This window comes from Bos grunniens, chromosome 8 (assembly GCF_055505025.1).
Source record: "Bos grunniens cultivar Pamir isolate PY7600 chromosome 8, Bosgru_T2T1.0, whole genome shotgun sequence".
In the NCBI taxonomy this organism is placed as follows: Eukaryota; Metazoa; Chordata; class Mammalia; order Artiodactyla; family Bovidae; genus Bos; species Bos grunniens.
In genome coordinates, this window is record NC_141172.1 from 86,243,250 (window position 1) to 86,255,456 (window position 12,207).

General features: G+C 38.3%; 1 protein-coding gene across 16 annotated transcripts in view; it reads left to right on the forward strand.

Moving 5' to 3' along the window:
* AUH (AU RNA binding methylglutaconyl-CoA hydratase) overlaps positions 1 to 12,207 on the forward strand; it is a 183,252-nt gene that overhangs the window by 62,477 nt on the left and 108,568 nt on the right. For 12 of the 16 annotated variants that reach the window (XR_015169249.1, XR_015169248.1, XR_015169251.1 and 9 more), the window contains one exon: positions 716 to 802. The exons of the other annotated variants lie outside the window; for them this stretch is intronic. Coding sequence is in view for 7 of the 12 variants with exons in the window: in XM_086414457.1 (XP_086270583.1) it covers positions 716 to 802 (87 nt within the window). In the remaining 5 variants the exon portion in view is untranslated. The remainder of the gene's footprint in view (positions 1 to 715; positions 803 to 12,207) is intronic. 16 annotated transcript variants of the gene reach the window in all.

Here is a 12,207-nt window from a genome sequence, read left to right on the forward strand (position 1 = left end):
GGTTTGCAGGTGGATTCTTTGCCAACTGAGCTATGAGAGAAGCCCCAAATGATCCCTTAAGGAAGTAATTATGTTTATTAACTGTTCCAAAGTTATGATTCTGTGGTAAACTCATAATTATGAAATTGTCAGTTTGTATATATTTTCAAGTCAGTGATTCTCAGATGTGATCTGCAGTCACCAAGTCAGGCATCCATAAAATAACAGTGGTTTTCATAGCAGTAAGGTGTGATTTGCACGTTTCATTGGGTTGGCATTTGCACTGGTGGGGCAGAAGCAGTGGTGGATAGAACTGCCAGCATCTTGTCAGGAACCAAGAAAGTGGCATCAATGTGTAGTCATTTATGTTGACATGAATGGATTTATTTGTATTCAGTGGAAAAATAATTTAAAATTTTAATTGGGTTCATTTTCTAATACAATACTATGGATAGATACATGTATAATCTTAACAGTACCTCTTCCTCTAAGAGTATAAAGGGGTCCTGACATGAGAGTTTGGGACGCATTCCTTTCAGTGCTTGGTAGATGTATAGACAAGCAAGTATTTTGTTCAATCTGATGCTGATTTTTGGGAAGAAAAGCTTAGAGAATATGATTCCTTTGATAGATAAATCCAGTCTATCTTCAAGTTTTATGTGAATCTTATGTAAATGTTCAATTCATTGCCTTAAAGTTTTAACTAGGTTATATTCGTAAATAAAATACTTTGCAGGTGCTGATCTTAAGGAAAGAGCCAAAATGAGTTCCAGTGAAGTGGGTCCTTTTGTCTCCAAAATAAGAGCAATGATTAATGAAATTGGTAAGTACAATTAAATTGTTCTTTTAGCATGGTTAAAGTGACCTTAAATATTGGATTTTAAAAGTTGCACACTGTTTTTAAGTATTGTGAAGTGAAAGTTGCTCAGTCTTGTCCAACTCTTTGCCACCCCATGGACTGTATAGTTCATGGAATTCTCTAGGCCAGAATACTGGAGTGGGTAGCCTTTCCCTTCTCCAGGGGATCTTCCCATCTTACGTATAAGCTTTGGCTAAAATATTTACGTAATTAGATAATCACGGTGTATAGCTGGTTGTAAAACAGAATGTATGTTTATGTTTAATTTGAAAAATTGTGAAAAATATATTGTTATTAAACCTGCCTCATGTTTATGATGATGTTACTTATGGAGGTAATTATTAGAAAACAGAATAATTTGGCATAAGCGTTTGAGATAAGTATATTTCTTAAATAATTGGATTCACAGACATACAGATTTGGATTTATTTTTTGTGTAAGTGTGATTATACTGTTTCTTTAGAATTACAGTCTTCTTTGTAAGGTTTATATTTTAGTACATATAAATTTGCTTTTATTATTATTATTAATACCTTTTTTGAACATTGGATGTTTTTGTTTTGGCTTTTTTGTTTTCATGTTTTTTTAAACTGCTTTTGTTGTTTTTATAATAAAATAGTAATTCCTTTGTACAGATTCTTTTAGAAGGTTAGTATATATAAGATAGATTTCTAAATATGGTATTGCAGTTCTAAGTATCATGTGTTCATTTTACATTTTAATAAATACTACCAGATTAATTGCAAAAAGATTATAATAATTTATATTCCATCAATTATATGACAGGACCTGTTTCTTCATGTTCTTGCAGCATTTAACGTTGCTACTTTTTTAGTTTGCCAAAGTTAAAAAAAAATAGATCTTAACATTTTAATTTGCACTTTCCCAGATGCTAGTGTAATGTTATATCTTTTCAAATTAAACTTGCCTTTCTGCTTCTGTAGATTGCCTTTTCACATTCTTCATCTCCTTTTCTATAGCATCATTTAATAACTATTTACTTAAAAGCCAGTTTTGTATTGATCTTTTGTTGTTAAATGTATTACAGGTATTGTCTCTTAATATCCCACCCTAATTCAATTCCAGGAGCTTTATATACCTAGAGGGTAGTAAGTTCTCTTCATTGTTATTATTATTTTTTTTTTTTCTGAAGATTTCTTTGCTAATCCTCACACCTCAGTTCTTCCAAATGAATTTAGGATTCATTTTTAGGATTAATTTTAAAGGGAAGAGGAAAAATAGTCTCATGAGCCTGTGATTGGAATTTCTGTAAATATTGTTTAAAAGAATTAACATTTTTATGATACAGAATCTTTCCATTCGTCATGTGCGTGTCTCATCATTCATGTTTTAATGTTCTTTAAGAAAGTTTTCTTCACATTGGCTTCAGTCTTGTATCTTTTTTCTCCTCTCAGATTTATCCTTATTTTATAGCACTTATTCCTTTGAATGGAATCTTTTCCTGATATTTCTGTTGAAGTCTGGTTATTGTTGTAGGTCTGTAGGAAATTTGTTAAATTTTATGTGCTTGCTTGGATCATGCTAGCTTATTACTTGTATTATTGTTATTTCTCAATTTTCTTGTGTTTTCCAGAAAGCAAAAAAGTTCCTTATATATAAATAATGCTGTTTTTATCTTTTCCTTTTCCAACATTTTAATCTTAACACTTTTCATATATTTTCACATTGGCTAAGGCTTTTGATGCAATATTCAGTTGTTGAAGTGATCATCTTCATCCCGTTATTTGAGTATGATGAATGCATTTATTATTTTGCCAGTAGTTATCAAGTTCAGAGAGTTTTCTTATATTTCATCTCATTTTGGAGTATATTACTCTTCTAGTCACGAATAAGGGTTAAAATTTGTCAGCTGCCTTTTTGGTATGTGTCAAGATGGTATCTATTAGAATTTGTCTCAGCTTTTATTGTACTAAATTGTATTACTAGCATTACTGATGCTACACTGGCCTTATGTTACCAGAATAAATACTACCTGGTCATTGTGGTTAGTGGTTATGGTGGTTTTTAATATATATCACTGGATTTAATTTTATGTTTTGATAAAAGCATAAATGAGATGGAATCTTCTAATTATGTGTTTTGTGTTTTTCTTTCTGATTCGCTCTCATGGTTTTACAACCTTCATAGAAAAAAGTGAAAAGTTTTTCATCTTCTTCTGTGCTATCTAGGGAAATCATCTGTTACTGAAAGAGTAGTAGAATTTGACCATGTGACATCTTTGGGGTTTTGTTATTGTTGTTTACCTTTTGTTTTTAGAGCTAAGTTTTAAAACATACATGTTTTGATTTCTAAAATAGTTCTTGTTGCCTTCCTACCTTTTGTTTATCCCTTGGCAGTTTTATTAGATGTTCTCCTCTGCTTCTCCTTCCATACAACTACCTGGTCAGATAGATGTCTTCTGAGGCAGAGCATGGATTTGTTTTCCATTATGGTCAGAGATACGACTGAGCAACTTGACTTTCACATTTCACTTTCATGCACTGGAGAAGGAAACTGCAACCCACTCCAGTGTTCTTGCCTGGGGAATCCCAGGGATGGGGGAGCCTGGTGGGCTGCTGTCTCTGGGGTTGCACAGAGTCAGACATGACTGAAGCGACTTAGTAGTAGTAGTATGGTCAGAGAACTTGATCTTGGAAGTAAAAGTTTATGCTGTCTGTAACTTTATATATATGCTAGGATGGATTGTTAAGACTGGTTCAGTTGTAAACATTACCTTGATGTTTCTTCTCAGCCTCTTTCTATTTTATTGAATCTGAAATTGGAACTTTCTGGGACTTCTTAAATGAAGAACTATTCCTTTGTAGTAGTGCTATTTTCTTTTCAGTGGTTGTAGTGGTAGCATTTCTGTTCTGGATCCTGATCCAGTATACTTGTTTCCCTTCCACGGGTTCCTTAACTTGGGAGTGATACTTTTCAATGGGCATAAATCTTATAAGATGTCTATTTTTGGTGACTTACTGAGATTTTGAGGGGCAAGTAAAAACTGTCTTGATCAAATCTCTTTGTTTAAACCATGGGCTAGCAAACTTTTTCTTAAAAGGACTGACAGATATTTTAGGCTTTGTGGGGCTGTTATGGTCCATGTTGCAGCAACTCAATTTTTTTTTTTTTTTTTCTTTTAAAGACTTTTTCAGGAGCAGTTTTAGGTTCACGTCAAAATGGAGGGGTGAGAAAACAAAACAAAACAAAACAAAAATGGAGGGGTGGGTAAAGAGATTTCTCATATATCCTCAGCCCTCAATATGCATAACCTTTTCCCCATTATTAATATTTCACACCAGAGTGGCACATTGGTTATAACTGATGAACCTATGTTGATATATCATAATTACTGGAAGTCCATATGTTTACATTGCTGCTGCTGCTAAGTAGCTTCAGTTGTGTCTGACTCTGTGTGACCCCAGAGACAGCAGCCCACCAGAATCCCATCCCTGGGATTCTCCAGGCAAGAACACTGGAGTGGGTTGCCATTTCCTTCTCTAATGCACGAAAGTGAAAAGTGAAAGTGAAGTCACCTAGTCGTGTCCGACTCCTAGCGACCCCATGGACTGCAGCCTACCAGGCTCCTCCGTCCATGGGATTTTCCAGGCAAGAGTACTGGAGTGGGGTGCCATTGCCTTCTCCGATGTTTACATTAGGGTTCATTATTAGTGTTTTACATTCCATGGGTTTGAACAAATGTAAAATGACATGTATCCATTATTATAGTGTTATGCAGAGTGTTTTCACTGCCCTAAAAATCTTCTGTGCTTGTCTTGTCCATCCCTTCTGCCGTCTCTGGCAACCATGTTTTACTGTCTTCATAGTTCTTCATTTCCAGAATATCACATGTTTGGAATCATATAATATGTAGCTTTTTCAGATTGGCTTCTTTTCACTAAGTAACACGCATTGACATTTTCTCCAGGTTTTTTCATGCCTTGCCAGCTCTTTTCTTTTTATTGCTGAACAATATTCCAGTGTAAAGATGTATCACAGTTTGTTTATCCATATACCTACTGAAGGACATCCTGGTTGCTTCCAAGTGTTGGCAGTTATGAATAAAGATGCTGTACACATCTGTGTGCAGATTTTTGAGTAAATGTGTTTTCAGTTGCTTTGTGTAACTACCAAGGAACATGATTGCTAGATTGTGTGGTTAAGAGTCTGTTTAGTTAAGAATTTACCAAACTGCCTTCCAAAGTGGCTGTACCATTTTGTCTTCCCACTGGCAGTGAATGAGTTTCTGTTGCTTTGTATCCATGCCAGCAATTGGTGTTGTCAGTACTCCAGGTTGTGGCCATTCTGATAGGTGTGTAGTGGTATCTCTTTATTGTTTTAATTTGCATTTCCATGATGATGTATGATGTGTCTTTTCATAGGCTTGTTTACTATCTTTATGTCTTCTTTGGGGCTGCTGCTGCTACTAAGTCGCTTTAGTCGTGTCTGGTGGCTCTGTGCGATCCATAGATGGCAGCCCACCAGGCTCCCCCGTCCCTGGGATTCTCCAGGCAAGAACACTGGAATGGGTTGCCATTTCCTTCTCTAATGCACGAAAGTGAAAAGTGAAAGTGAAGTTGCTCAGTTGTGTCCGACTCTTAATGACCCCATGGACTGCAGCCTACCAGCTCCTCCGTTCATGGGATTTTCCAGGCAGGAGTACTGGAGTGGGGTGCCATTGCCTTCTCCCTTCTTTGGTGAGGTGTTTGTTAAGGTTTTTGGCTCAATTTTTAATTGAATTGCTTTTCTTATTGTTGAGCTGTGAATTTTTCGTATATTTTAGATAACATTCCTTTATCAGATGTGTCGTTTGCAAATACTCTGTCCCAGTCCGTGGATTGTCTTATTCTCCTGGCTTTGTCTTTGATGGTGCACTGTGAGGGCTTCCCAGGTGGTGCTCATGGTAAAGAACCTGCTTGCCAGTGAAATGTAAGAGATGGGAGTTCGATCCCTGGGTCAGGAAGATCCCCTAGAGGAAGGTATGGCAACCTACTCCAGTATTCTTACCTGGAGAATCCCGTGAACAAAGGAGCCTGGCAGGCTACGTAGGGTCCATAGGGTCACAAAGAGTTGGACACATCCGAAGCAACTTAGCACAAAACAGCACACTCTAGCTTATTACCCACCAGCCTGTCATAGCTAGTACTAGGGTACTTCAGGCAAAGCAACCAACTAGGCTGGGATACAGCCTCATTTACCCCCCCAGCTTTGAAGTCGCTAGTTGTGTGCAACTCTTCTGCAACCCCATGCCAGCTGCTTCAAGACTTCTTGAGCCCACAAGTACTCTGGGACCTGGCTCTGTCCTCCAGAGGGTCTGTGACCAAGCCCTGCACACTAGTAAGCTGGTGATAGATGCCCACTTAAGGGCCCTGCAGTCAGAGACTTCAGGTCCTGACTTTGCCTATCAGTTGGCTGGCACTAGCCTTAGACCAACCTTAGCAACCACTGGGCAGGCAGCAGGTTCAGGTCACCTTCAGCTCCAGCCCTGCCCACTAGCTGGTTGATACACCAACTCCAGGACCTCCAGGGCCAAAGACTCTAGGATCTGGCTTTGCCCACCCAGGGACTGGTATTAACCTCAGACCAGTTTTATCAGCTTGTTCATAGGACCTGCCCTGGTGCAAGCCGACACTAGCTCTAAGACATCTTGGACCCCTCAGCAGGCCTACCCAGGATTCAGCCCTACACACCAACAGGACAGCAACAGCTTTGGGACACCCTGGGCCCTGCATCCAGCTATGTCAAGAACTGGCTCTGCCTACCAGCCGATCAACATTAGATCCAGGAACCCCAGCTCTGCAGTCACCCGCCCCACAACCTGTCTCTGCCCACCAGTGATCCAGTACTAGCCTTGGGACCCATGTCCAGCCAGCCACCTTGTGACCCAACCCTGCCTAGCATCAACCAGCAGCAGTAAGGACCTGGCAAATAGCTGACTTGGAGCCCGCTATGCCTGCCAGACTGTTCATAGTAGTCAGCTTGCTGTAATAGCAGGACCCATGCAGCCCCTGTGAGGGGCATCCCTTGAGCATACAGTTCTGGTGACTATATGTCACTCCAACACACTGTTGGAGTGTGTTGCTGGAACACATAGGATGTCTCCTATTAGAGAGTAGTTCTCCAAGGTTGGGGAATGTAACCAAACTACCAAATACATAGCAATAGAAATGGCAAATTAGTCAAAAAGAGGCCACAGTGGTACATGTTCTAAATGAAGGAACAAGATAAAACTCCATAAGGACTAAATGAAGTAGAGATAAGCAGTTTACCAGATAAGAAGTTCAAGGTAATTGATCCTAAAAATGGTCAAAGAAATCGGGAAAAGATTGGATGTATATAGATTGAGAATATAGAAGTTTTTAACAAAGAGTTCTAAAATATGAAATGACCAAATAGAGCTTAAGAATGCAGTAACCGAAAGAAAAAAAAATATGCTAGAAGGAATCAACAGTAGATTAGATCATAGAGAGGAACAAGTTAGCTGGAAAACCGGAGTAGTGGAAATCAATGAAATGGAACAGAAAAAGAATAAAAAGAGTGAGGACAGTTTAAGACACTTGTAGGACACCAAGCATCTGGACATTTGCATTATAGGAGTCCCAGAAGGAGAAGAGAGGAAAGGGAATGGAATGTATTTGAAGACATAATAGCTAACAACTTCCCTGACCTGGGAAAGGACCAGGAAGAACAGAGAGCCCCCAACAAGATCACACCCAAAAAAGATCACACCAAGATACACTGTATAATTAAAATGGCAAAAACTAAGGATAAAGACAGACTATTAAAAGTAGCAAGGAAGAGTAACAGGTTACCTAAAAGGGAACTCCCTTAAGGTTATCAGCTGACTTTTTAGCAGAAACCCTGCAGAGCAGAAGGTTGTGGCTTGATACACTTAAAGTGATGCAAGGGAAAAACCTACAGCCTAATATACTCTACCCACAGGCTTTCATTCAGATTTGATGTAGAGATCAAAACTTTTACAGACAAGAAAAGCTTATAGCACTAGCAAACCAACTTTACACAGAGTAGTGGAGGGGTTTTTCAAAGAGAAAAAGAAAAGGCCAAGTTTTTATCATGATGGATGATGAGATTAAGAAAAAATAAATCTGGAGAAATAGTGATATATTTGAGAAGGGGAAAAATTGCAATCTAGAATGATTTTCACTGCAGTAATAAACATTTCAGGGATGATACAATTTTAGTAATATTGACAGGTAAAAGAATGTTAGAGAACTCAAGATAATTAAGTTTTAAGAATGTCATCTGATCTGTATTTCAGAATTCCCAGGCCCTTTGCTCAATTCTCTGCAGCCACCATCCAAAGGGCAGTTGTTCAGTTATCTGTCAGGGTTCATCCTAGAAAAAAACTGGGAAAAATGAAAGAGGGTTTTGTTCAGTACTTTTTTTTTTTTCAGGTAGATTAGTGAGGGAAAGGGGTTGCTGATTTAGCATTCTCTGGGATTCTAATATCCCCTGCATCCTGGAGACAGTATTAGTTGATTTTGCAATTTACCTAATAGGATAGCAAATTTTCTTTTTAAAAATAGACCAACTCAGGAGGCCTGTATATTCATTGATCCATGAACATTGTTACTCCAGGGAGCTCCTTAGATCCTTTTTAAATTTCCATATATGACTCCCTGTCCTCCTCTTAAGTCAGCTCTGATCATCCCTCCTTGAATCTTAGTCAGTTGGATAGTCCACGTACTTATCCCAAGTGTAATAAACACACCTCAAAAAAGTAAATAAAAAGGCCGCAACTAGAAATATGAAAATTATTAAAGAAAAAATACTATTGGTAAAAGCAAATATATAATAAAGGTAGTAAATCAACCACATATAAAAGTAGTATGAAAGTTAAGAAATGAAAGTAGTAAAATCACCTATATCCCCAATAAGTAGTAAAGGGATACATAAAAAATGTAAAATATGATGTCAAAAACAGTGATAAATTGGGGCAGGTAGAAATGCAGAGTTGTTAAAATACAGTTGAACTTAAGAGATCATCAGCTTAAAATAATTACTTAAAACATACATATTGATATATTTAAACTGCATGGTAACTGCAAACCAAAAATGTAGTAATATAATAGATGCACACACAAAACAAGAGTACCCCACTCCAGTACTCTTGCCTGGAAAATCCCATGGGCAGAGGAGCCTGGTAGGCTGCAGTCCATGGGGTCGTGAAGAGTCGGACACGACTGAGCGACTTCACTTTCACTTTTCACTTTCCTGCATTGGAGAAGGAAATGGCAACCCATTCCAGTGTTCTTGCCTGGAGAATCCCAGGGACAGGGGAGCCTGGTGGGCTGCCGTCTATGGGATCGCACAGAATCGGACACGACTGAAGCGGCTTAGCAGTAGCAGTAGCAGCAAAACAAGAAAGGAATCCAAATGTAACACTTAAGATGATAATCAAATCACAAGGGAATAGAGCAAAAGAAGAAAGGAACAAAAAACAACTTCACAAAAAGCCCAAACACAGTGTTCAAAATAGCAATAATTCAGTAATTATTATCAGTAATTGGACTTCTCTGATAGCTCAGGTTGTAAAGAATCTGTCTGCAATGCAGGAGATGCTGGTTTGATTCCTGAGTTGGGAAAATCTGCTGGAGAGGGATAGGCTACTCACTCCGGTATTCTTGGCTTCCCTTGTGGCTCAGGTGGTAAAAAATCTGCCTGCAATACGGCAGACCTGGGTTTGATCCTTGGGTTGGGAAGATCCCCAGAGAAGGGAAAGTCTACCTACTCTAGTATTCTGGCCTGGAGAATTCCAAGGACTGTATAGTCTATGGGGTAGCAAAGAGTCAGGACTGAGTGACTTTCACTAAAGTGACTAATCACTTTATATGTAAATTGACTGTAAGCTCTAATCAAAAGATATAGTTGCTGAATGGATACAAACACAGCATGGATACACACACAGACTGAAAGTAAGAAGGTGGAAAAAGTTATTCCATGCAAGTGAAAATGAAAAGAATGTCAGGATAGTTATATCAGACAAAGTAGAGTTTTACAACAAAGACTGTCACAGGAGACAAAGAAGGGCATTACATAATGACCATGGGATCAACCAGTATGCAGCCACATAGGCACACCTAAACACATAAAACAAACAGTAACAGACTTAAAGGGAGGAGCTGGTAGTGACACAATAATAGGAGGGGGTTTTAACACCCCACTTACATCAGAGAACAGATCATCCAGACAGAAGACGAATAAGGAAATACTGGCCTCAGTCGACACATTAGAGCTGTGCTCTGAAGAGCAGAGTACACATTCTTTTTAGGTACATGTGGAACATTCTTCAGGATAGGTCACATGCTGAGCCACAAAACTAGCCCCAGTAAAGTTACAAAAATTTGAGATCTTATCAAGCATCTTCTGCAACCACAACACTGAGATAGCCATCAGCCACAAACAATAAAATTACTATTTATTTGTATTATTAATCCCTCAAAAAAAACCCAAAAAAACAAAATCCCAAACACATGGAGGCTAAAACCCACCCAAAGTTAGTAAAAGGAAAGAAATTATAAAGATCAGAGCAGAAATAAAGGAGATACTGAAAGGTTGTTGCCGAGCTGTGAAAGATGCCAGGATTCTTGGCCTCTGGAGGAGGAGAATTCAAGCCGGGGCCGGTGAAGAGGCTTGATTGCTCAGAGCTTTTGTACTTTAATAAAGTTCTATTAAAGTGTAAAAGAGATAGAGAAAACTTCTGACATATACTTCAGAAGCTGGCAGAAAGAGTGCCCCCCTGCTAGTCTTTATCCAGATGTTATATAGTTACTAGCAGTCTGCTAATTAGAGAAAGGGAAAGTCTCAAAACTCAGAGACTGGCACCAGGCCCCTCACCCACAACATGCATTTTGAGATGACATTGGCACAAGGTGAGCTGTCCCGAGCCATAAAGTGATTGACATGAATCTTGAAGAAAGGCAGGTTTCCAAGTAAATATATAGATTCATTAACATAGATTAGGAGAACTATTGTATGAATAAAACATACTGGTTTGTCAAGGTTTTGAGTCTTAGGTGAAACTGACTTGAAGACAGAGTCTAGGGTAAATACATAGGTCATTAACATAGCTTAAGACAAACATTTGCATAAGAAAAACACATTGGTCAGCTCAAGGTTTGAGAAAAGAAAAGTTCTGGTGGAACCAGGTGTCATCATGGCAACACAAAGGGGAAGAAACACTTGTAGTTGGTTTCCTCCTGCCGCTTGAGAGAGAGGTAAGAAATGTCTGATGCTTGCAGCCTGTTTTCTCTGTTTGGAGGCCCCAGCCTTCCTGCCTGTTACCCTCTCAATACCTGAAAAAGAAAAGATTAATGAAACTAAAAAGCTGGTCCTTTGAAAAGATTAAAAAAAGATTGATAAACCTTTAGCCAAACTCTTCAAGAAAAACAAGAGAGGGGCCAAATCAGTAAAATCAGAAATGAGAAGTTATACCTGACACCACAGAAAACACAAAAGATCATTACTCACCAATAAAATGGACAACCTAAAAGAGATGGGAAAATTCCTAGAAATGTCCAGTCTCCCAACATTGAACCAGGAAGAAGTAGAAACTATCAGCAGATTAATACCAGTAATGAAATTGAGTCCATAATAAAATTATTCCCAACAGACTATAGTCCAGGGCTAGATGACTTCACAGGTGAATTCTACCAAACATTTAGAAAAGAGCTAACACCTGTCCTTTGTGAACTATTTGAAAATATTTGCAAAGGAAGAAATGCTTCCACACTCCTTCTGTGAAGCCAGTATCACCCTGATACCAAAATCAGCAGACACAGCATGTTAAAATCATATGTTTTTCTCAACAGGTTGATAAAAAGAATTAGATGTCAAATCTATCTTAGGAAAAGCTCAAGGCAAACTGGAATTAGAAGGAAGCTTTCTTAGCTTGACAATTGTCAGTAAAATGTAAAAGTGGTCTCCTAAAATCAGGAAAAAGACAAGAGGCCTGCAGTCACCTCTCTTCAATGTTGTTCTGAAAATCTTGACATTTTCTTTTCCTGATATGGAAAAACAGGAAATAGAAATAAATTAATGACTGAAAAAAAGAAATGTAATACTGTCTTTCTCAACTGGTTATTGTCTCCATTGAACTAAAAGGATCAACAAATTATTAGAAATAATAGACTTTGCAAGATAGCTGAATATAGGATTCGTGTCAAAAAACAATCAATTGTCTTTCTTCCTACCATGAACAGACAAAAGATGTTGTTCTTCAGTCATAAGTCATGTCCAACTCTTTGTGATTCTAAAGAACTGCAATATGGCAGGCTCCTCTGTCCTCCTCTGTCTCCTGGAGTTTGCTCAAATTCATGTCCATTGAGTTGGTGATGCTATCTAACCAT